Source organism: Parasteatoda tepidariorum, chromosome 5 (genome assembly GCF_982258835.1).
Source record: "Parasteatoda tepidariorum strain Cologne lab strain chromosome 5, Ptep-v5.0, whole genome shotgun sequence".
Taxonomy (NCBI): Eukaryota; Metazoa; Arthropoda; class Arachnida; order Araneae; family Theridiidae; genus Parasteatoda; species Parasteatoda tepidariorum.
In genome coordinates this window covers 82,717,482-82,741,388 of record NC_141759.1, presented here as the reverse complement: position 1 = coordinate 82,741,388, position 23,907 = coordinate 82,717,482, and the positions used below count along the sequence as shown (strand labels likewise).

Sequence of the window (23,907 nt, the reverse complement as noted above, 5' to 3'; positions counted from 1 at the left end):
CATAAGACTTAGAAAAATTGTAATTTTTGTAAATAAACAAATCAAATGGTAAATTTGGTTAATATTTTTTTTTTACTTCGTGTGTGTGTTAAAGTAAATTTTAGTCAAATTTTTCAAGCTAAAAACTAAAATATATGCATTTAAAAAAAAAAAAATAATGAACCCAAAAGCATTCTAGAACAGTAGATAATTTCCAGCAAGCAATTTGGAAACATGGACTTCAGCAGAGCAGTAGATTTATTAATTTAAACTAAAAAAAAAAAATATTTTTTCCATAGGGGTTTGGAAAATCATGTAAGTATTGAGTATTTTTTTCTTCTACCAATTCTTTATATTACAAACTTTTAGGAATGAAAAATGTAAAAAATTCCTGAGAGACATGAAACTTCGTAAATAAACCAGTATGCTGCTGTGAAGAGGTAGAAAGATTTGCATTCCATATTCGTTGAGTTATAATTTGAATTGTAAAAATTTACAGAAAGTGTGAGATTAAAAATAAAAGCTTTTTCTAGGATTCTAAAAAAAAAAGCATGAATATCGACTATTTTCCGTTATTTTAGTTTTAGTTCGAAAAGAATTAAAAGTTTTTTTTTAAATAAAAAGTAAATGCTATATTTTTTAGTGTAATTAGTGCAGCATAAACATTAAAATACGGAATGGTTTCTTTCCTTCTTAGTTAAAAAAAAAAACTTAAAATATGCTATTGTTAACAATTCGGTTAAAATTACGATAGATTGAAATTAATTTAGTTAAATTTACGCGAAAAATTTATTAATTCACCTAGCTCAAAATAAGCGTTAAAAATATTGATATATAAGCGTTAATAATACGTAAATAAAGCTCAAAAATAAGCGTTAATAATACGTAAATAGTATGGATAAAATGCGTTATTTTGGTTAAAATAACGTAAAATGTACGTTATTTTAATAAAAATAAGCGTTAAAAACACGTAAATATTCATGGTGAAAAAAACGAATTTATAGAACCAAAAATATACGTAAATAGTTTGGTGAAAAAAACGTAAAAAATACGTTAAAAATTGGTTACGAAATTCACCTTAGTCAAAATAACGGCAAAAATCGGTCATTTTTACGTTAAAAACAACCCAAATATAAACGTTTTTTTACCTAATTCTAGACTACCACTCGAAACGCAAATAAAACGTTTTAAATAAACGTTTTTTTGCTCTAAACCTTGTGGCATTTTAACGTTATTTTCACGTAATTTATACTTATCTCTGCTGCATGGGTACCTTATATATTTTGTATATTACCTTACATATTTTGTATAAAGTGGGAAATTTTTTCCTATGAATAGTGATAGGTTATCATGCAAACACCAATAATTCGAATAGTTTATCAGCAAAGAAACTTAAAAAAGCAACCAAAATTTATTTTTCTACGTTCCGTTGAAAATTTTAAGTGCTTCCAAAGTTTTCGAAATATTGAGAGCGTACTGTTGTATTTTATGAATAAGAAAAAGGCAGAAGTCAATCGTATGATCCATTTAAAAAAATTGATATTTTTTTTGTTTCCTAATTTTTTGCAGCTTTTTTGAGTAAGAAAAAATTTTTGATGTATGATTAAAAATTAATATTCTTGTTCCTTATTTGTCAATTTAATTGCTCTTTACAGAACCAAACTTTGTTGCATCGTATGAAATTGAAGATTACACTTATTATTTCTTCCGGGAAGCAGCTGTTGAGTACATAAACTGTGGAAAAGTGAGGCATCATTCTTTTTTTATTATTATTTTTTTTCTTTTTCTGTTTTCTAATTGCAATTTTATAATTACAGGCTATTTATTCTCGAGTTGCCAGGATTTGTAAGAATGACCCTGGAGGAGATTTTCTTTTGAAAGGAAAATTTACCACTTTTGTGAAAGCTCGATTAAACTGTTCTGTTCCGGGAAATTATCCCTTTTATTTTAACGAACTCCAAAGTGTTCATTTTATTGAAAAGGAAGAAATATTCTATGCAACGTTTACCACTCCCGTGTAAGTATCTGCAGTACCATTATTCTTCATTATGTATGATAATTATTTAAGTTTTTTTGTTTTTGAATAATTGACTTAAATTAAAGCAATTTTTAAATGCACAGTTGTAAATTTCAGCTGCTGTAAGAAAAGTTTAGTATTCTTAAAAAAAAAAAAAATTAATATCATTAATCATAAGAATAATCAATAAATAATAAATGAATGCATTAATATCCATTGCAAATTTTTTGCTTTATCAAAATTAGTGCAGTCAACATTGTGTATAGGAATATTGCTACACAAGTAAACTTTTTGTGCAGAAAATTTCAGTATGTTGCATAATGAGCTATACATTTATAAAATCTTTTTGAAGAAAGTATACTCTTTAGAGATGCAAATTAATATCTGAGCGAGTAAAAAAAAAAAAAGCCAAATCAAAATTTAATGAATCACTGTTAAAATGGGGTGGATTTCAAAACATCAAAAGCAGTTTCCTATAACAGAGGTGAAGGTACTTATTTCAAATATTTTGAATTTTACTAAGTAATCAAACTGACTTTGTTTTTTTATGCCTTTTTCCTCTATAGTGATTTGTCAGGGTTTGATTGCATTTTTTGTTTTTTACTTGTTGAAGTTATAGTAATGTAACCTGGACTAAAATATAGCCATAATTATATTTTAGCTTATATTTTTTGTAATTTTGACCACATTTTTATCCTGAATTCTAAAAGTGTATATTAATGGAGGTTATTTTTAGTTTTAGTGTTAAAAGTCCTTAATGATTCAGTGCCACATTAGTGATATATTTTTTAAAAATATTGTTTGATTATTCCTTTTATATTAGTGCCATGTATGTTTGGGGTTATTATTGTGTATAATCTTTTAAATTTTTAGCTTAAATGGATTTTGATTAATAGATAGACATATTTAAATGTATTCTGTTGCCAGTTACTATATGTAAGAAAAAATATTGAATGAATGTATTGGTTTTACTCCTTTGTTTTGCAGAAAAATATTTTTGTCTTATTTATTATGGTGAACAATTTATGTCTTTAGCATAGTTCTTGCAAACTATTTGACATAATCAAAATTTCATGTGTATTATTAATTTTATTTATAACACTACATTTTATATAGTAATTTTAAAAAGTGATAGTTTTTCACTAGGGTTCCAATGATAACTTTAGAATTATAACTAATAAAATTGTCAATTCTAAAGTTTAAATGTTGTCTAAGTTATAAATATTTAAAATGAAGATTTTTATTATTAACAAATTTGAGCCTGAACCATTGTTTCAACTCTTCATTTCATGAATAAAATGTTTTTGTGTATTGTTTTGTATATTGTTATAAGTATATTGATTATTTTTATTCAAGTCAATATTTTAATCTGTTTAAAAATATTTTTTAATGATGCTTAATCTCTTAACTTAAAAAAAATATATATTTTTGTAGGAATAGTATTTATGGGACTGCAATTTGTGTGTATAATTTATCAGCAATTGAAAATTCCTTCTCTGGTGTTTTTAAACATCAATCTACTGCTAAATCAACATGGGAAGCTCAAGCATCAGTACTGAAACACCACCAAGTAATTATAAAACTATTTTAATACTTTAAAAGAATGTTTCCTTCTTAATGCAAAATAGTTCTTTCCCAATATCGTCCTGAACTTTTCCAAAAGTAGTATTTTCTTTTCTGTTTAATTTTGTAACAGTTTTAAAAAGTTAATTGCCATGATAATTTTGAAGTTGATGCCTCTAAGTAATTTCTTAATTATTAATTTTTAACTAGTTTTGTTTAATTATTTCTACCTATCTCATTTGGTATAAGCATTGGATGCTACAAAAAACAGCACAAACTTTTGTGTGGCTTAGTGCAGACTCTATTTTGTTAATTTATTTATTTTTAAAGAAGTTACGTAAAAAATTGTTTGCCCCCATCACATACAGTAAATGCATTACTTTTTTTTTAATCTTGTTTAGTTTGTATTGCTTTTTGTTTTGCATCAGAAATAGGCTGTAATTGGCTGTTCTTAAAAAAGGAATGACTTACATGAACATGGAAGTGACACTAACTCCATATTTTAATGTGTGGAGTCTGAACACTATTAAAATGGGTCTTTATTTAGTTTAATTGAATGACTATTTTATTATATTATTAGCTTCTTTTTTAATAGTTAATTTTTCTAAACATTTTATATACTTAAAATTTTTATTTTTTTGTTGAAAATTTCAACTTTTTTTAAAAATTACTCTTTGATTACTTATTTGACTCCACTTTTTCATGTATTAATGAAGGCAGTTTCTTAATCTCTTTTCCATCCACTTTGCCTTTTTCTTCCTACTGTTTCCAAACTTTGAACTTGTGTGTTTCCAAACTTTGAAAGAATCAATGTGACTATCTGTAACAAATGTGTGACTATATGTAACAATGCAACAAGTTCTTTATGACATGGAAGTGCTGATATAATTATGCTCTTGTAGAGAAATGTTTTCTTTAAATACATGAATTTTTTAATCATTCTATGTTTTTAATTTTAATGGTTTTTCCTTGAATTATTTTGTTTTAACAATTAATTATGACACCAGTTTCTTTTTACCAACTTAGTTAAATGAGACTTTCAATTTTTTACTCAAAAAATTAATATGTGACTGTTATATTTCCAATAGTTAATGCAATTATAACTTCTTTGCTAATTTGACTTGGCAGTTTTTCTTTAAAATAGTAGAAAGAAATCAGATAACAATATGTATTAATATAACCAATAAAATAAGTGCACTGATTGTTTTGTAATGTTTTAAGTGCAGTATTTAAAGAATGTTTTCTTATGAAGAAAAGAAAATACATTATAGTAAACATTTAATCCATTTTACTGATCAATATTGCTTGAAGGAAAGATTTTATGTATTACTCATTTAGTTTTTGAACATGGAATTATCAACCGGCATTTTCTATGAAAGTTTAAATTTATTAAAAATGTTATTCAGAAAGATGTCAAACACATCTTTAAATAAAAAAGTTAAATTTTTTTTATTGTTGTAATGTTTGAAATCAACTGCTTTAACATCTAAAATAATTATAAGTATTTCTTTTCCTCTTTCATAAACTTTGCTCCACTAGGAAAGAACGGTAAAAGGATTAAAGAGCTGATTCAAATACTATAAATGTTTATAATTTTATTAAGTTTTCTTTTCACATTTTATAGGGAAAAAAAATTTTTTTTTTGGAAATTTTTTTGGAAAATTATTTTTAAATCAATTTTAGGTCTAAAAGAAGAAAAAAACTTCCTTTAAGGTGTTTTCTGCTTTTAGATCAATCTTTATGATAAAAAGATTATTTTCAAAAAAAAGACCAAAAGAATTTTTACTATAAAAATGTATTTTAAAGTATTATTTCAATAATTTTTTTGCGAATATGATTTTCACCTCCATATCTTTTCCTTCTTCCTAATATTGTATGTTTAAGTTTTTTTTTCTTTTATTTTTTCATTCCCTTAATCAATTAAAAATAAAATTTGAACTGATGTTTGTTTATTCTGCATAAATTGGAAAATACCATAAAGGCAATCAATGAGTATTTAAAAAACTCGTTCAATATTGATAATTTTATACATAAATTCGAATTTTTCAAGTATATTTTGTGCATATTATAACATATTTGTTCACATAAATTGTTTTGTTTTCTTAGTGTGGAGGTAATAAAACTGCTGAACATATATTGGATTCTGAAAAATATCAGTTGATGAACGAAGCTGTTCAGCCGATGACTTCACATCCTATACTCAAGCTGGAGAATGAAAGGTATTTGTTGGTACTTGTATTTTAAATAATCTTGTAAATCATAACTTTTCTTTTTTATGTTTAAATTATAAAATATTCTCTTTTAAAATATAATTTTGAGTTTGTAAGTACTTAATTCAAAAAAGTTTTACTAAATTAAAATACTAAAGATATGCAATCAAATTAATATTACTGATTCAAAAACATGCAAAATATTATACAAATGTTTGAATTATTTGTTATTGTGTTGGTTAAATCATTGAACTTGTTCTCACAATATCACTTTAATTTTAATTACATTACAGCTAAGAAAACGCTTTTTTAAGGAGGATAAAAGTAGGCAAGTATGATGATTAAATGTCCAAGTATGTGAGATCATAAATATATGCCAAATGTAGAAAACTATAAAAGAATTAAATTTTTTAAAAATTTTAATATATGAGGCCGGGACAGCCTGGTTGTTAGGGCACTGAGCCCATGTCCAAGAGTTTGTGGGTTCGATCCCACCGGCCAAAGACTCCCCATATAGTTAATGGTGATTGATGCACACTAAATCTGTCTAGTCGCTAAGTCCTCTATGTTCCCATAACATAACCTCTGGAGGGTACTGATCCATGAGTTTCCTTGTCTTCAGGATTGGTTCATAATTACAAGGCTACGGAATTGAACATTAGTAGTCGCATACCCAAAATTGGGTCGGTTGTTCAACGACGGATAAAAATTAAAAAAATTTTTTTTTCAATATATATATTTTATTTTGTACATTCTGTAAATTTCACTTTTATGAATCATAACATGCTAATTTAATATTTTTTTTTCTCTTATTTTAGGTTTAATCATATTGTGATTGACACAGTGCAAACAAAATATTCAGATAGCGTTCATGTGATGTTTGTAGCATCAGTGGAAGGAGTTATTCGGAAATATGTGGTGATACCTGAAACTAAAGAGACCTGCTTAATTGAGAAAATAAAAGTGTTTCCTGAAGGCAGTAATGATACTATTAAAGTTTTGAAACATCTTAAAGACACTGTAAGCAATTGAATAAAAATATCATATTTTAAAATGATTGCAATTTTAAGTTTTCATATGACATTAGAATTTTATATTTATTTTAGAATTCTTTGTATATTGGAACTGAAGAAACTGTTTTAAGGATAATTGTTCATCGATGTGAAAGATTACATAGTAAAAGGTACAATTTTGTTTTTAAATCTAATTATTGCTATGTGTAATATAATTGAGTGAATCAGTGTACAAATCGATTTACTCTACTTTTAAGCAGTAGGTTTAGTTTTCCCAAACAGGGTTGCCACTCCACAGGGAGAACAGGGAATACCTGGAAAATACAGGGAATTAAAAAACCACCTAAAATAACAGGGATAATGCAGGAAATTTTGAATTTTTCTTTACAAACTGGGAAAATACAGGGAATTTTATTTCTTATTTTGGTCTTTTAAAAGTGGTGACCACTCAAAGCTTAATCTATGGGATATTTAAGGCTGATATTTCAGTTGTACTAAACTATTTCAGTTACTACAGCATGATTTGTTTTAAGTCTGTTAAACTGTTGCTTATTTCTTTAAGTTTTTCCAGCAATTAAAACTAGTATAGCTAAAATATAGGTCACTCAAATGTGTTCCCTCTTAATATATTGTGTATAATACAGGGAAAACACAGCTAATTTTTTTTTACTGGTTTGTGTGACAACTCTGCCAAATAATAAAGATTAACACTGTTAAACGATAATAATATAAGATATTTTATGATGCATATTTATATAATATAAGGTATATTTATGTATATTATTCAATTAAAAACTTAAATTATAAGCTATATTTATGATCAACATAAATGTGATAAAAATTAAATATTTTGAACTTATGAAGCTATAACTGCTCCTGTTATGAATGTTACATATCATGCTAAGTTTTAATTTCAGCTTTTGCAGGTTTACTCTGCGATTTTTTTTTTTTTTTGTGTTCATAAACAATCACTCATTCACATAGTTAATGTTTGTTTGTTTGTTTTTTTTTTCAAAAAATTTACAGAGAATGTCTGGCTGCTATGGATCCTTATTGTGGCTGGAATGAATATAAACTAGCGTGTACTGCCAACCCTAGTCGGAATCCTCGTGTCAATTTCTGGCATCAAGAAAGAACTGCTTGCCCAAATAAAAACATGCCAGGTTTGCATTTTTTTTATCTCCGTGTTCTACGCTCTGCATCTCGACATGTATTTATAGTTAGGGCTGCAAGTTTGTCGTGGGGAAAAAAATACCAAATTCGCAGAAAAATCGCGGGAAATTTTGAAAATTACACAAATTCTAAACATAAAAAAATTTATTATATATATGATGCAAAAGACAGAAATTGCGCAATTAATAAAAAAAGCTTAAAAATACACAACAAAAGTATTTCTTTGAATTTCAAGCAATATTAATATTTTTATTTAAATGAACAGAATTTTGGTACAAAGTATTGTACATTGTCAGATTATTCTCATTTATCCTTCGTCTTTCATCACTTAATGCATTTTTATACTTAGAAAACTATCTTTCTGTGTCACCGCTGTTTTTAGGCACCGACAAACTTCGAAATGCCAATTTTGGAGCGTTCGGTCGTTGATTTCCAAAACTCGATCAATTTTCCTTGACTGTTGCTTTGTAAGAAGTAATTGCTGTGAAAACTCAAACATTCTACTTTCAAACTACTAGTTACAAATCCCTACTAACTACTAGTCCCCCCCTTCATCTAAAAAACTGATCCATATTTAAGAAATCACAAGAAGCCGCCTAAGAAAAATTAACTGGATATGTCGCGGGATATCCACCGAATGAGAAAGGCAGTAGAAATTTCATTGCCCAGTGCAATAGCATGTATAACAATTTTTCTGTCAAAGATTTCAGTTATAACATTTTCCTTTTGTGATTCCAATTTCTTTTGTACTCTTACTGACTTCAGGAAGGTAATTACCCTCCCTAAGTGTAGAAAGACCATCTTAGTTGACAAGATTGTGATTATCTCTTATCTCTGAACTATTTTCATGTCATTTTGCTATTGATTCACTCCCCTAAATGTCTAATCAACTTTACATGTTCAATTTAAGGTTCAGGAAAATAAAAAATTCTGTTTAATAGGAATAATAAATAAAAAAATTTTAAAAAAAATTTAATTTTAAGCAATTTTTGCGCAAGTCAAGACATATTGAGAAATTTGCGGATTTTAGGAAAAAAGATGACAATTTCGCTGAAATTCAAGCCGCGACAAACCTGCAGCCCTATTTATGGTTAAGCTTTTTAATAACATGCATATTTCAATTGCAAACAACTCCTATACAAACTCAACCTGAAATGATAAATAAGTTGGTTAAAGTGAGTAATTTCTGAGAGTGTATCATATTAACTAAGTTATTTTTAAAAATTCATTATTATTAATAATTGCTGTCTATTTACTACCAAAGTTCATCTGTAAACATAAATAATGACTTGTTAATTTAATAGTCTCACCAATATAGCATTTTAAATATTTATAATTAATTAAAAGCCAGATTTAATACTTAAATTGTGGCAATTCAATTTTTTAAAATTCTTAATTTTTGCACCTTAAATGTATCTTTGCGACACATATAATTAGGCAGAATATTTTGATGTTAAAATGATTTTATTAATATCAATTTTAGAAGTACTTGCTAATTTTTCAACTAATTAAGTTTTAACTCTTATAACCTTCTTTAACATTCCTTTCTTTAAAACCTCATAAAAATATTTTAATTTCTTATTTCAAAAAAAAAAAAAAAAAAAAAGTCATTTTTTTAAATTTAATCCATAAAATATAGTTTTAGTTGTACTTTTAAGAAATAAATTTTTTATTCAATAAAATGTATTTCATTCATTTTAGTTACAGGGTAAGGATTTAAATAATTAATGAGCCTAATATGTTCCTCAAAAATATACTATTGCAATAGTAGCTGAAAATATATTTAGTTCCATAATATGTATTTTATTGAGGAACAAAATATTTTTAAAAAATGTTCCGAAATATGGATGACTGAATAGATAAAAAATCCATTTAATTCTCCTTAAAATAATTTAATGACAGTAAAAACTAACTCTAGAGTATCTTTAAGTTACTGATAAATATAAGCCCAACTCACCTTGTCATGAAAAAGACCTGCATCAGTTTATAGGAATTAAGTGAACTCTTTAAAAATAATTGTAGAATTAATAAAAACCAACATATTTAATTAACCAAAGAAAGTGTAAGATAGTTAAAAACATCAATTCTGATTACGTATTAGGACTTAAATTCGGAAGCAATGTAGCTTCTCAGATTGCTTCTTAAGTATGAGAATCTACACAACACTACTAGCTCTGCCAACTGGACTGTGTAGGTGTCAAGGAACTGGCCTTGCATCAGGAAGGTTCTGAGTTCGAATCCCAGGCAAGGCATGAATATTTTTTCATTCTCTGTGCTATTTGTCCTTACTGTGGAAGCAACTTTGATGCATCTAATATGGGGCCTCTGAAAGAGTGTCCAACAAATTTGCCTTGTAAATGTCTGAATTGAAGAAATGTTAACACAGATGGGCATTAGAAATAAAAAAAATTACAAAAAAACAAACAAAAAAGACACCTAGCTGTTGCTAGGTTTCTTGAATGTTCTGTTACCAGACTTTTAAAAATTAAAACAACTGAAAAATTATTAAGTTTACCGTCTGGTGTGATGTTTCATGCCACCTAGTGTCAGAAAAAGTAGTTCACTATTAGTTTCTACTTATTATTTATTGTTAATAAGAAAATGTGTGCACTTAGTAAGTGTATATTTTGTTATAGTTGATGGTGGCTGGGCTGCATGGAGTGGTTGGTTCGATTGCTCTCAAGTTGAAGAGGCACAGGCTATAGCTGGAGAGGCTGTTTTTGATGGTACTTGCCAGTGCCAACAACGTCAGTGTAATAGTCCAGCTCCTGCTAATGGTGGCAGAGATTGCCAAGGGACTTCAATTCATGTTGCCAACTGCAGTAGTATGATAATTATTTTAATACTTTGTCTATGGCTGTACATTTTAATTTTTGTTTATTCATACTTAAATACATTTTGGAAATTATTTTGAATGTTTTTTTTTTTATGTACATAATGGATTTAAAAAATACAATTGCACTGTATGCAATCGCATTTCCCCTCTATACTGTTTTGTAGTAGTAAACATGGCCAGATAGTGCTTAATTTTTCTCTTTATCTCTATATTATTTGAAGGAGCCTAAATACATCAAAGCTATAAACAATTTCTACTCCTTTGATTTACACTTAAATAGAATATATATATATATATGCTAGGAGGCTAAGCCCCTCGGATGATTGCCTTACAATAATTGTAGTTTCTTGGCAGAAAACAGTTTTTCTACTAAGGTTAAAATTAACTAAACATACTTGCATTCAAAGGAATTCTGTTTGCTTATGCTTGTGCCCCGACTTCCAAATATTATCTGTAACTATCATAAATATTTAGATCTATTGGTAAACAGAAGTAATTTTTCTAAGTTATCATTTTTTAAAATAATATTTATATTGATATAAACATATTGTTCTAACAAATTTGATTTTACAACCGTTATTTAATATTTTTGCATACCTTTTTGCTAGATAATTGTTAAAATGGCAAATTAAGTTGTTTTAAACTCCCTTTTGTTTTTACTTATAAAACGTAAGTATTTTTTTTTTCTATATTTGATTTCTTTTTTTTTGCAGGAGATGGTCAATGGACTGATTGGTCAGCTTGGTCTTCTTGCTCTCAAACATGTGGTTTAGCAGTGAAATCTCGAAGACGAATCTGTGGTAACCCATCTCCTGCTTACGGTGGGAAAATGTGTATTGGACCAGAAACTGACCAGATTTATTGTACAATGAATCCACCTTGTCCAGGTAAATTATTAAAAAAAAGAGTTTAATTCATTTGAGAATCTATTGTTGACTGGACATTTACGTTTCAACTTACACACTTTTAATGTTTTTAGTTTTTAAAAAAATCTATTCTGTCAGATCACCAAAAGTGCATAGCTACAAAAATTTTGACCTAAACAAGAAATTTTTGCATGTAAAATTATCTAAATGTATCTGAAAAGTTTTTCATTACATCAAATTGTAAATAGTAATGTAATCAAATCTTATATAATCAAATAATATATAATGTAATCAAACAGTAAAACTTCAATAATACAATGTGTACTATAAAATTTAGTGGATTGTGAAATTTTATAATATTTATTTTTTTCCTTGTATTATTTAAAAAGAAAATTTTAAAAATACTGGCATATTTTTTATCAACATAATGTAATTATGTTTCTATTTTTTATCATTTTAAAATCACAATGACGAAAACACTTGGCGAGAAAAAAAAAGAACTTTTAATTTTTTTTTCATTAAGCTACAGATCTAATTATCTGTATGATGATAAACTTAATAAATACTGCTACAGCAAAATAAAACTGCTAGAGTATTTTTTAAAATTGAATAAAAACTGCCCTGGCTAAATTACATTGTTTGAATCTTTATTAAAATTTGAATTTTATTTTTAATAAATGTAATAAGTATTAAAAGATTAAAAATTGTCAGTTTTTTAAAAATTGCTTTCATGCAGTTTAAGGATTATGTTTCGCCATAAAAAGCATGTGAATTGCTGTGCGGCTATGTTTAGTTCTGAATGTGATGCCTCTGTATTGTTATTCTGCATTTGAAAATCACAGCCCACTTAACTGAAAATCAGATTATACTCTCAAATGTATATTTAGTACTCTTTATATTGTTTGATTTGTGTGAGAGAGCAAAGTTATAGAAATTCGTTAACAAAATTCGAATGGGAATTTCAACATGCAAAGTTATAAAAATTTGATATTAATTCTCATTGTAATTGTCCAAACTTTTTTACACTTTAGTTTACATTTTCTTGTTTGTATCACTTTTTTTGACCACACGATTGTTGTTATAACTTGTTCAAGATCTAGTGCCAATGGGATTTTTTTTAAAAATAAAAACAAGTTATAGCTAAATTGAATAAAGTGGAGATAAAGGTCATGGTGTGTAGCGTTTTCAAAAAGTGCTTAAAGGTGCTTTTTTTTATTGGGTGTTATTAAAAAGTGCTTAATTTTCCCTCTATTCAACGTTTTCACAATTCATTCAAACACAATACATTTTGGCATACTTTTGGTCTGTAGCGCATGAAAGCGCCAATCGTTTTACATGTTTTATGAAATACTTGTGGGTTCACGTTTACTGAGCTGGGTTTGGTGAGATTCGTGCACTCTTGTGTGCTACTCGGCTGCATTTTCCAAGATATTCTCAAATTCATTTTCCACCCTCAGAAATCGAACTGAAAAATCTCTCTTCTTATGGTGGCTAATATTATCAAGAAAAGAGTTCTATATTAGAAACTAGCTATTTTATCATGATCAAAGTCTTTGGAAACTATTTTGCATTTTGTTAAAGTATATAATACTTACAAATATTCTTTTAGTGCTTAAAAAGTACTTATAAAGGTGCTTTTTTTGTTGAAAGATTTGGCTATGCACCCTAAAAGGTATAGCTTTTATTGTTATTGCCACTATTTTATGCTAATTAGTGATATATTTTTGTAGCCTCTGTAATTGCACCCATCCCTGGCCACTGGTCAGATTGGAGTACATGGGAACAGTGCAGTGCACCTTGTGGAGGAGGCATTCAGGTGCGTCGTCGCCGTTGCAATAGCCCACCTCCCCAGCACGGCGGTAAGGAGTGTATTGGCTGCAACCAGGATTACAAGTTTTGCAATCTGCATACCTGTCCTGAAGCAAAGAAGTCAACTTCTTGGACACCCTACATGAGAGTGAATCAAACAAAGGATGGTCACTTTGAGCAGCGACTGAGGTTCACTTGCCGTGCTAATGTACCTGATGAGGGCATGCTGAAGATTGGACACATGAAAAAAGAGGAGAGGTTCTGCCGTGAGGGTAGTCGTAATTGCTTGGATTCTGGTAAGTTTTCTAGCAAAAAAACGTAATTTCTTCTATACCATCTCTTGTTTTTTTTATGAGAATTTTGAAGGTATCGGGTAACGCATAAATTAAGAATCAAGAAAATTTTACCTTAAAACCTTATGTGTAGAAAAACTGCTGAAATGTTTTTGATCAAATTAGTTTTAAATGTATACTACAATGCCTTCTGCTTCTTAAAATCATTTTTCATTCACATTTGATATATATGCTTATAATAAGCATCTACCACTTTGACTTATAAGCATTGATTGCAGATGCATTTTATAAGCGTTATTTATCAAATTAATTTTAAATATATACCACAGTGTCTTTCACTTATTAAAATCTAATTGATATATATGTTTATAATAAGCATCTACCACTTTTGCTTATGATAAGCATTGATTAGAATATGCTTATAATAAGCTTTATTTATTATACTTATATATCCTACAACTAATTTACCTCATTTCTATTTTATTATAGCTGTTTTAAGTTATGTTTGTCATTTTAGTTAAACATGAATTATATTTCCTAAATTTAGACTTGACATTTGTTTAAATAGAAATTCCATTTTGAAATTTACAAAAGGGTCTTAAAATATTGTTAAAATAATCTTATACTGTATTTTTGATTAAAAATTCAAAAAATTTTAAGTTATTTGTAAATTTTAATATTAAATCTAAACTCAAATATAAAATTGAATGCATTTGAATTTATATTTGACACTCAAATCTTATCATTTAGGCATGTTGCTAACTGAAAAATTGGACTTAAAAATGAATGTAAAATTGTAATCTTAATCTTTATTCATAATTGATTTACAATATAATAATAATCAAGAACCAGTTAAAAATTTGTTCACACATTTCATATGTTATCTGACCCACTTTTTTTATTTGTTTTATAAAATAACTAATATAATCTCATTAAATACTTTAGAGAATCCTACCCCATGAGAGAAATCTCTCGTGGCAAAGTTTTTCCTCACCTGAGTTCAGGTAAATCTTTAGTAGGGCATGAAATTTTATAAATTCCGAAAAATGTTTTTTAAATATCAAATCTTAAACAAATCATGAGATGCTTTCCTGAAGATTATGCTGTGGGGAAGTTCTTGAAAAATTTGTTTGCCTATTGATATTTTGAAAATGTTTTTATAGCATTTGAAACTTTGATTTATCTAGATTTACTTTTCTCTTAAACTTTTAAAGTCCTGCAGTGGACTGACCGAAATGACGTCGTTCCCAGTAGAACACGAGCCTGCCTAGGAACTGAGGGTGCGCGGTATTGGTCTTCGTTAAACTGTTATACCGTAAAATGCTCGACTTCGTGCATAGGTTGTTGGGCTACCAAAGCTGAGGAGCCATCCCCTCTGCAGAGGATCAAAATTGCAATGGCATGTCTTCGGACAATCCTTGGGGATGTTTCTCTGACCGTCGCTAATAGCCCATTGTGCTGCTCTAGTGTGATGTAAATAAAGTACCTACCTGCCTCCAAACTTTAAAGTTTTGAAATACAAATGGACGGTAAACAGAATTTTGGGGAAAAAGATTTATTTACATTCCAAAAAAAAAATTTTTCTTTCATCTCTGATATGGAAGTTTCATTCAGACGGTTCACCAGTGAGTGAATATAATTGACAATTGCTTGAGGTTGAGTATTCAATTGATTCATAAACAGTTTTTAATTGGAATCTTATTGTTCTCCTACTGCCTGTTTCTTTCCTTTTTTTATTCTCAGCTGTAGTATTTTTCCTTTTGATTGTAGTCTCTGCAGAACCATTCATCTTTCAAACCAGGTAAAGAAAATTCTAAATTATCTGACAGAGCCGTAATGGCTCAGGGGATAGAGCGTTTGCCTTCCAATGAGGTAAAATGTCCTCAGTGGTTGACAAATCATGGGTTATAGTCCCCTTGCCGTTAGGCTAACCGTGGGAGGTTCTCGTAGTGTTCCTTTCTATGTAACCCAAATGCCGGTTAGTTTCACCAAAAAGTCCTCAATAAAGGCAAAATTCTCCCTATACTTGATCCAGTCTTCTGGATTGGATTCAAAATTACGAGACCGTAGTTGGACATTAGTAGTTGTAAACCCAAAAATTGGGTCGGCTGTTCAACGATGATTATAAAATAAAATACAAAATTATCAGATACGAAAATGTACTAAGTTTTTTTTGTTTTTAAAACAATCTCCTAAAGCTTGATAGTATAAAGCAGCAATAATGATTCTATTAAAACTCAATCTAAATGATGAATGTTATTCAATTACTAGTTGCTGATAATGCTGACCGGCCTGTGTAGGGGGTTAGGAACTGTCCTTGCATCAGAAAGGTTCTGGGTTTGAATCCCGGGCAAGGCATGGATATTCTTTCCTTCTCTGTACTATCTGTCCTCACTGCGGGAGCGACGTTGACCCACCTAATATGGTGCCCCTGAGAAAGAGGCCAACAAAATCGTCTTGTAAATGCCTGAATTGACAGGTGTTAACACAGGTGGGCATTGGAAAAAGAAAAGGAAAAATTGCTCATAATTGCTTAGCCATTTTTTTTTTATTAAAAGTCGACAATTAAATAAATCTTGAAAAAGCTTTTTATTTTGTTTTACACATGATTTTATAAGTATAGGTAATTTTTAAAATTCATTTTTGTTAAATTTGATAAGTAAATATTTTTTCCCAGCCTTTTTAAATGTTGATGGTGGTTGGTCTGTCTGGAGCCTGTGGTCTCATTGCAGTGCTACTTGCGGTGGTGGCATACAGTACCGTGAAAGAACATGTGATAATCCAAAACCAGCAGGAGGTGGTGCTGATTGTTACGGGTCTCCCAGAATTGATCGTCCTTGCAATATAGAATCTTGCTATGGTAAAATATCTATCTTGTGTTGAACTGGCTTTGCTTATAAGTTTATGCTTTTTAAAATTTTGCTGCAATAGTACCTTTTTTCTATTATCAAATTATGAAACAAAATAGATACTATTAGTAATGTCGTTCCTTAATGTTTTGTATTTCGATTCAAACTATTTTATAAATAATTTAAAATGAATGATTGTAGACTGCTTAAAAAAAAAAAAAAAAAAAACTGTATAAATTTTGACAATTTGTCAGTGAAAATTCCATCTTAATGATTCAAGGAGGTGATCCCAGCTACTATAATTAGTGTTAGGTATTAATTTGAAGAGCTAGACGCAAAATTTCTTTCCTTGAATGATTCTACCTTTTTTTACGATTTTAGATTGTTAATAATTAAAATATGAAGGTATGTGTCGCAATACAGATAATCTAAACTCAATAAATTAAGAGAGCGGTTGAAAGTTTGGGTACCTTAATGTTAAGCTTTCTTTTTTTCTTCTCTTTGTGTGTGTGTGTATTTTGCCTCAGAAATACGCTTAAATATTGGAAAGTTTTTAGGAAATCTAATTGTAAATAAAAATTAAAAAAGTAAGTTTTTTTAAATAAAAAACATAATGTAAAAACTATTAGATTGCTTTAATTTAAATTTTCTATGATGCCATTTAAAATGTTGTAAAAATTAGTATACCTCACATTTCAACCATTATTAAATAATTAAAAGTATTTTTTTTATGAAATTTTTTTTACATTCAATTTTCATTTTGCTTTTCGTGCCTATCTATAATTGATACTTTTACTTTCATATCTGTAAAGATTTTTTTTTGTTTAATATTTATCTTTGATGCAATGGATTTTCACTTTAATATATATTTTCCGGTTCTGGAGAATATCCTTTCTTCTGATGTCACACACTTATTTATCTTTTTTTTTTGTTTGTTTCTGAACCAGACATAGTTTCTAGTATTGTTAAATCAGTGAACATTCCACAATACAGTTTAACTTTGATACATAGTATAAGTGAGTCTTAATTTTAGTATCATAAAAGCTATATTCAACTTCAGTTTTTGTCAAAACAAAATTTTTTTGTTGCACATTCCAAATTAAAGTGCAAAATCAAACATTATTATCCTTCCTCTTGTTATATTTTTTAAAAATATCAAAAAAAAGAAAGCTGTATTTTATTACATAATATGTGAAGAAAGATTTGGGTCAATTTGTTTGCCTTTATCAGAATATTTAATAATCTTGTCCTGATCATGAAGAAAGAGTTAGTCTTTTAATTATTAAAAGTTGCCCCAAATCAAATGCATGAAATGAAATGATAAAAAAATTAATGAAAAGACTAAAAATAAGACTTTATTAAAAGTGATGATGGTATTCCTGAACACTTGTTTTATGGTATGCCCTTTCTATTTCATTTTCCTGCAAGTGTGAAAAATGTAAAGAATTTTTTTAAAAGTAATGTTGGCATTCCTGAACACTTTTATTTTCAGTGTGTCTTTCTATTTTATTTTGTTGCTAAATAAACTTTTCTTAGTTTCCTAAAGTGTGAATTTTTTTCTTCAGATCTTGAAGGATGGGAAGAGTGGTCCGCATGGTCGTTGTGTGATGAAAATGAAGAGCAGCAAAGGAAGAGAAAATGTAAATTGGCCCCTGCTACTTATTGTGTTGGTTCCACTAAAGAAATAAGGATGTGCATACCTGGTCAGCAAGGTACGTCAAGTATATCTAATACTGTCCACCAAGGAAAAGATGGTCGCAGATAATTTTCTCAGCCTAGTATTTCCCCAGACCGTTTACAATTTCCCCCAAAATTACCGATTTTTTTTAAAATAACTATTTCAAAATTTATTGTAAAAAAAATTGCTTTTTTATATTTTGTTTTAATTTTGCGTTAAATTTAAAAAAAAAAATAATTTAACAACAGTTTTTGAATAAATTAGCCCATGTGTTTAAAAATAAAAGAAATCAAAGTAAATTGAAATAGTAATAATTTATACAAATATATACTACATAATTATATATATATATAATTTTTTTTCTTGCATTATAAAATTAGGTAGCATTTTTTTACTATAGTATTTAAACCAAAAATTTCTATACTTACTAATGTGCTAAAAAATTTTACTGAGAATTTCAACATGACTGACATTTTTTTAAAAATTAAAATGTGAACTTTTATCTGTATTTGGAGCCTATACATAACTGAATTGTTCCAATTTTTAAAATTTTTTTTCTATTGTCCCTACTAAAGCTCTTTGTATTTTCATGAAATTTTTTATTCTTTGTCATGAAGTTCTTAATTTGAGGAGAATTACAGCTACTTAACACATTAAGCACTAGAAATATCATATATATTTATATATATTAAAATATTTCTTAATACTTTAAGATTGAAGAGAAAAACTTTTGCATTGTTTTTATTTTAATTTTTTAATGTATGGAATAGCTTTTTTATGAATTAAATTGGTCTTTCAATCAATCCTTGAAATTAAATTGAGTTTTGAGCATAGTTTCTGGGAAGTTATTCAACACCCAAAACCCTTTTTATGTCAAATTTTAATTGGATATGAAACTTTCATTTTTAATTATAGAAAGTGGGTATATTTTAAACAGGCAAAGGGTATGGCTGTTTCCCTCAATTATTTTTTATTTATTACTTTTTTTATTGAGATAGGATAAAAAAAAATTCTAAAAAAAAATTACATTTTTTTTATAAAATATATAAAGAGAAAGTAACTAGATCCCCCCTTAGGATCATACTAAAGATGACAAAGAAACAGTATTGCTTAGTAGAAATTACTTTTTGCACAATTGGTTCATAATAACCATTGAGAAGAAGAGAGAATATAATCAAATTCATTTGTCAGACAGTAACCTGGAAAATACAGGGAATTTAAAAATAACAGGAAAAAGGCAGGGAATTTTGATTCTCTCTTTACAAACTGGAAAAATACAGGGAATTTTGTTTCTTATTTTCGTCTTTTAAAAAATGGTGACCACTCAAAGCTTAATCTATGGGATTTTTAAGGATGATATTTCAGTTATACTAAATTATTTCATTTATAGCATCATTTAAGTATGTTCAGCTGTTCCTTTTTTCCTCTAAATTTCCCCCCTAATTAAAATTAGTATCATTAACCCAATATAGCTGATGCAAGCGCACAATAATTTTGTTTCCTCTTTAATATAGTGTGTATAATATGTACAGGAAAACACAAGGAATTTTTTAATTTGCTTTGAGTGGCAACTCCTTATTAACACTTTGCTATCGAATCAAAGAGATCTCTTACTTAGTTGAAGTTTTTAAAAAAATGTACAGTAGCTAGCATATACTCGGGCGTAATTAGTTTGATCGCCAAAGTGTTAACCACTTAAGAACTTAAAAGTTTAATTCTTTTATAGCATCTAAAGAAGCTCAATCAGATGAAGATGGCGTGCATGCAGCTCATGTTGCAGGTTCCTTCATTCTCGGTGTCATTGTAGGCTGCCTTCTCTCAGCATTTGGAATCTATTTCTACTTGAAAAAAAGAACCAAAAACAGGACGCATACCCACATAGGTACTCAACTGATACCTGTAAAACCCAACACCTACGTTTCTGAAAGCGAGTGGAAAAACAATTACTCAAAAGTGCCCATCACAAAAGTGCCACTTCGCGAAGCTACCATAAAGAGAAATGGTAGTCTACGCGCCCAGCTGCAGTCTGATAACTTTTGAAAGTGCTGCAGTAATTACTACAGCTTTTTGTGAAATTGGCTTTTTAAAAGTGGAAAGAAATTGTGTTGAGGACGCTACTACAATGTGCCATATTGGGAAACTGTGTGACATATCAAGATGCCATTCACAATCAATTTGAGCTTGTAGAAACTTTTTTTTTGTGTCCATGTCGTCTTGTGCAGTCATATTTTAAATTGTATATAAGATGTCTTATCTTACTGACAAGCATTTGTAAAAAATTTATTTTATTATTCATTCTAAAAGAATGACCTTTTTTTGTATTACAAAGTGATGTTCTTTATTGTATTTATTGTGAAGCTTTTTATAAAGTTTTACTGATTTTTTTTAGAAAACAATAAGTATGTTTTCCTATGCATGCCAGACCAATTTTTACAGATTATTGAAAAACAGTTTACCTTTTGCCGATATCTGAACAGTTAAACTCTTATCAAAGCAAAATAAGTTTTACATTTATGGATGTGACATATTTTAAGGTATAACCAAACAATATTTTTATAATACTATTTGCTTAATTTCAGAAATGTAAAATTATGTGTAATGTTAGAGAAATTTCTTGCTAACAGTTACTTTATTGTAAATTCCGTATGCCTGCATGAGTATATTTAATGTCATCTAAACATAAATACCGCTTACATTTAAATTTCAGTATTATAAATCATTATTGAATTGTTTGGATATTGTTTGCCGCACAAGCGATTGTCACAGATTTTGTTCTTTCTAAAGTACTTTGTTTGTTCTGTAAGTAGATACAAATTCACTGCTGTAACAGGCATTTTCATAAACGCACTCAAAATTTAATTGCAATAAAAACTTTTTAAGGGAAAAAAAGTTGCAATTCTGTATGTTTGTCATAATTTTTAGAAACAATTTCTATATTTCAAATTTATATAGGATTATAGCATGTTACTTAAACTTCTCTATCAGCAAAAATAAAAACAGCACTTGAAAATGTTTATTCAAGTGCTGTATTCCACTTTAAGTGCACAAATTTTTTTTTCAGAGAATAGTCTGATACAATTTTAGATTTTTTCTGAATGTTAATTTAGTGGGTGTTATAAGAATTTGTCCTAAAAAGACTATTATTTTTAATTAAAAAAACAATAAGTTTAGGACAAGAAGATTAAATCAAATTTTTTTTTTGCTTTCTTTTAAATAAACCCTTGAGCTACTCTTGTTTTGAATTTTCTAAAAAATAAAAGCAGTGACTAGAGTTTTGTGTTACAATCTACTCTTTATATCTCAAATTTGAAGGAACGCTAAAAAAAAATTGAGACAACAAGTTCTGAACCAAATATGTTCTAAAGCGTCAAGTCGTGGAATATCAGAATAAATACTAATAAAGATATTTGTGTAATAGTTGACAATAAGTCTAAATTCAGCAATGATAATTTTATTTGTAAAAGCAACACAAATATAAAACAACTCGTTTACAATAAACATACATTAAAAAACTCTACCATTGTGGCCTGTTGCCATAGTTTTTGAAATTACTCAATCATTTTTCGAAGAATAGCTTCCAAGTTATCCTTTTCCATGATCTTGGAGCTTTTCATGAAACTTTTTAATATGCGGGCAGCATTTTTTCTTGGACACAGTAATGTTGAGTAGTGGTACATGATTATTTTTCCAAAAAAATTCATTTTTTACTTCGAAAAGTAGTCGACATAACAAGTTTTTGACAAGAAAGTCTTTGAAAAAATAATAATTAAAATTAGTATTAAGTGGATATGTAATGCTAAGGGAAAAAGTATTTTTTTGACATATTTTCAAGACGTAGAGAGTAATCTGTAATTTCTATGTTTATTCAAGTGCTGTATTCCACTGCAGGTTGTGTACCTTTACCTTAAGTACTTGTGCTATCTTTAACCTCTAAATACTACTGTGTAAATATTAGATTTTGAAATTTTGCAAATTTATGCAATACTCACCAATATTGCTCATAGGACAAAGCTGATAAATTTTACGAAGACACTCTGAATTTACCCATTAAATTCCTAATAACTGGCAGATAATTGAATAATTCGTTTCCTCAGAAAATACAGGGGTCAAAGTTGCTCTTAAAAAAAAAAGAAGAAATTTTAAAGCCAGCTTTCCTGTACCTTAACATTTAGAAACAAGATTAATGTACTCCGACAAGATATTGAATTAACTCAAATAACCTAATGTGTAAAAATAAATTTGAAAACTTGATGGTACACAACAATTCTAGTTGTTGAAAGAAAACTATTTTGTAACATTTCATAGAATGCTCACTACAGAACAGTCATTATGTAAATATAATTCTAATGTGCCAACAAAGCCTTTATTTATCATTTGTTAAAACTTATGCCAACTGGAAAAATCACAGTTGATTATTTAGCTTGTATAGCATTTCATTTTTTTTAAACTGTTATGAATTGTATATAAAATTTTATACAGATAATGCTTTCATGGCTTATTTGCTTGTAAATTCATGTACAGTATGTGTTTTGTAATAAAATAATAAAAATTTTACTACTTTAAATTTGCTATTGTCTTCATTCAAAATTGCAAAAAAAATTTTTTTGCTGGTGTTAGTACAATGAGGAATAAAAACGGAGCACTTTATATAATAGTGGGTTTTAGGGATTGATGTTTTATGTACTATTTTATTTAATTATAATATCCGTCGTTGAACAGCCGACCTAATTTTGGGTTTACGACTACTAATGTTCAACTCCTTAGCCTTGTAATTTTGAACCCAATCCAGAAGACAAGGGAACTCCTGGATCAAGTATTGGGAGAAGTGTGCCTTCGTGGAGGATTTTTTGATGGAACTAACCTGCATTTGCTTTACATGGAGAGGAAAATCTCCCACGGTTAGCCTGATGGCAAGGGGACTCTAACCCATGATCCGTCTATCACTGAGGATATTTCACGTCCACACTGTGGCCGGATGCGGATTCATTTCGACCAGCCATCGCTGGGGATTCGAGCTCTGTTCACGTCATAGGAAGACGAACGCTCCCTGAATCATCGCGGCTCTTATTTACTATTTATTGCAAGCAGTGTTTTAAATGAGATAATCCGCAAAAAATTACCTTTTCCAAATAAGCAAGCCTACGAATGATGTGGGGAGCACACGATTCCTAAACGAATAACTGAAAATTAAAATTTTTGTAGTTTATAACATACATTGAATTCTTCTAACGAATAAAAAAAATTGCTGAAAATTATAAGTCTCGCTTCTTTAAACAAAATTCCATGCTCAGAAAAGCATTAAATATTTCTAATTTAATCCTTTCCAGTCTTGTGGCTGATGTTGATCATACATTTCTATTTTCAACGAAATATGAGGTTGGGATTGTCTGGTTGGCAGGGCGCAGGACTCACGTTCGTGAAAACCGGGATTTCGAAAGCCCAAAGACTCCCCGTGTAGTAACTATTGCACGTGAAATCTGTCGGGTCACGAAGTCCTCCATGTTCCCATAACAAATTATACCTCAGGGAGTACTGAATTGGTGATTGATCGTTCTCTGGTTCAGATCAAAATTACGATTTGTGGATGTCTAAAATGGGCCCGCCGTATAAGCAGGTGTGGC

At 28.7% G+C, this 23,907-nt stretch overlaps 1 protein-coding gene across 3 annotated transcripts in view; it reads left to right on the top strand.

Annotated features, from left to right (window-relative positions):
* LOC107437956 (semaphorin-5A) overlaps positions 1 to 22,850 on the top strand; it is a 322,074-nt gene extending 299,224 nt beyond the window's left edge. For all 3 annotated transcript variants that reach the window (XM_071185935.2, XM_016050106.5, XM_043039560.3), the window contains 13 exons: positions 1,635 to 1,723; positions 1,797 to 1,996; positions 3,431 to 3,566; positions 5,666 to 5,778; positions 6,588 to 6,789; positions 6,876 to 6,952; positions 7,809 to 7,945; positions 10,592 to 10,780; positions 11,505 to 11,678; positions 13,388 to 13,762; positions 16,437 to 16,619; positions 18,174 to 18,320; positions 20,013 to 22,850. In XM_071185935.2, the coding sequence (XP_071042036.2) occupies positions 1,635 to 1,723; positions 1,797 to 1,996; positions 3,431 to 3,566; positions 5,666 to 5,778; positions 6,588 to 6,789; positions 6,876 to 6,952; positions 7,809 to 7,945; positions 10,592 to 10,780; positions 11,505 to 11,678; positions 13,388 to 13,762; positions 16,437 to 16,619; positions 18,174 to 18,320; positions 20,013 to 20,326 (2,336 nt within the window). In that variant the 3' untranslated portion in view covers positions 20,327 to 22,850. The remainder of the gene's footprint in view (positions 1 to 1,634; positions 1,724 to 1,796; positions 1,997 to 3,430; positions 3,567 to 5,665; positions 5,779 to 6,587; positions 6,790 to 6,875; positions 6,953 to 7,808; positions 7,946 to 10,591; positions 10,781 to 11,504; positions 11,679 to 13,387; positions 13,763 to 16,436; positions 16,620 to 18,173; positions 18,321 to 20,012) is intronic.
* Positions 22,851 to 23,907: the final 1,057 nt, after the last annotated feature.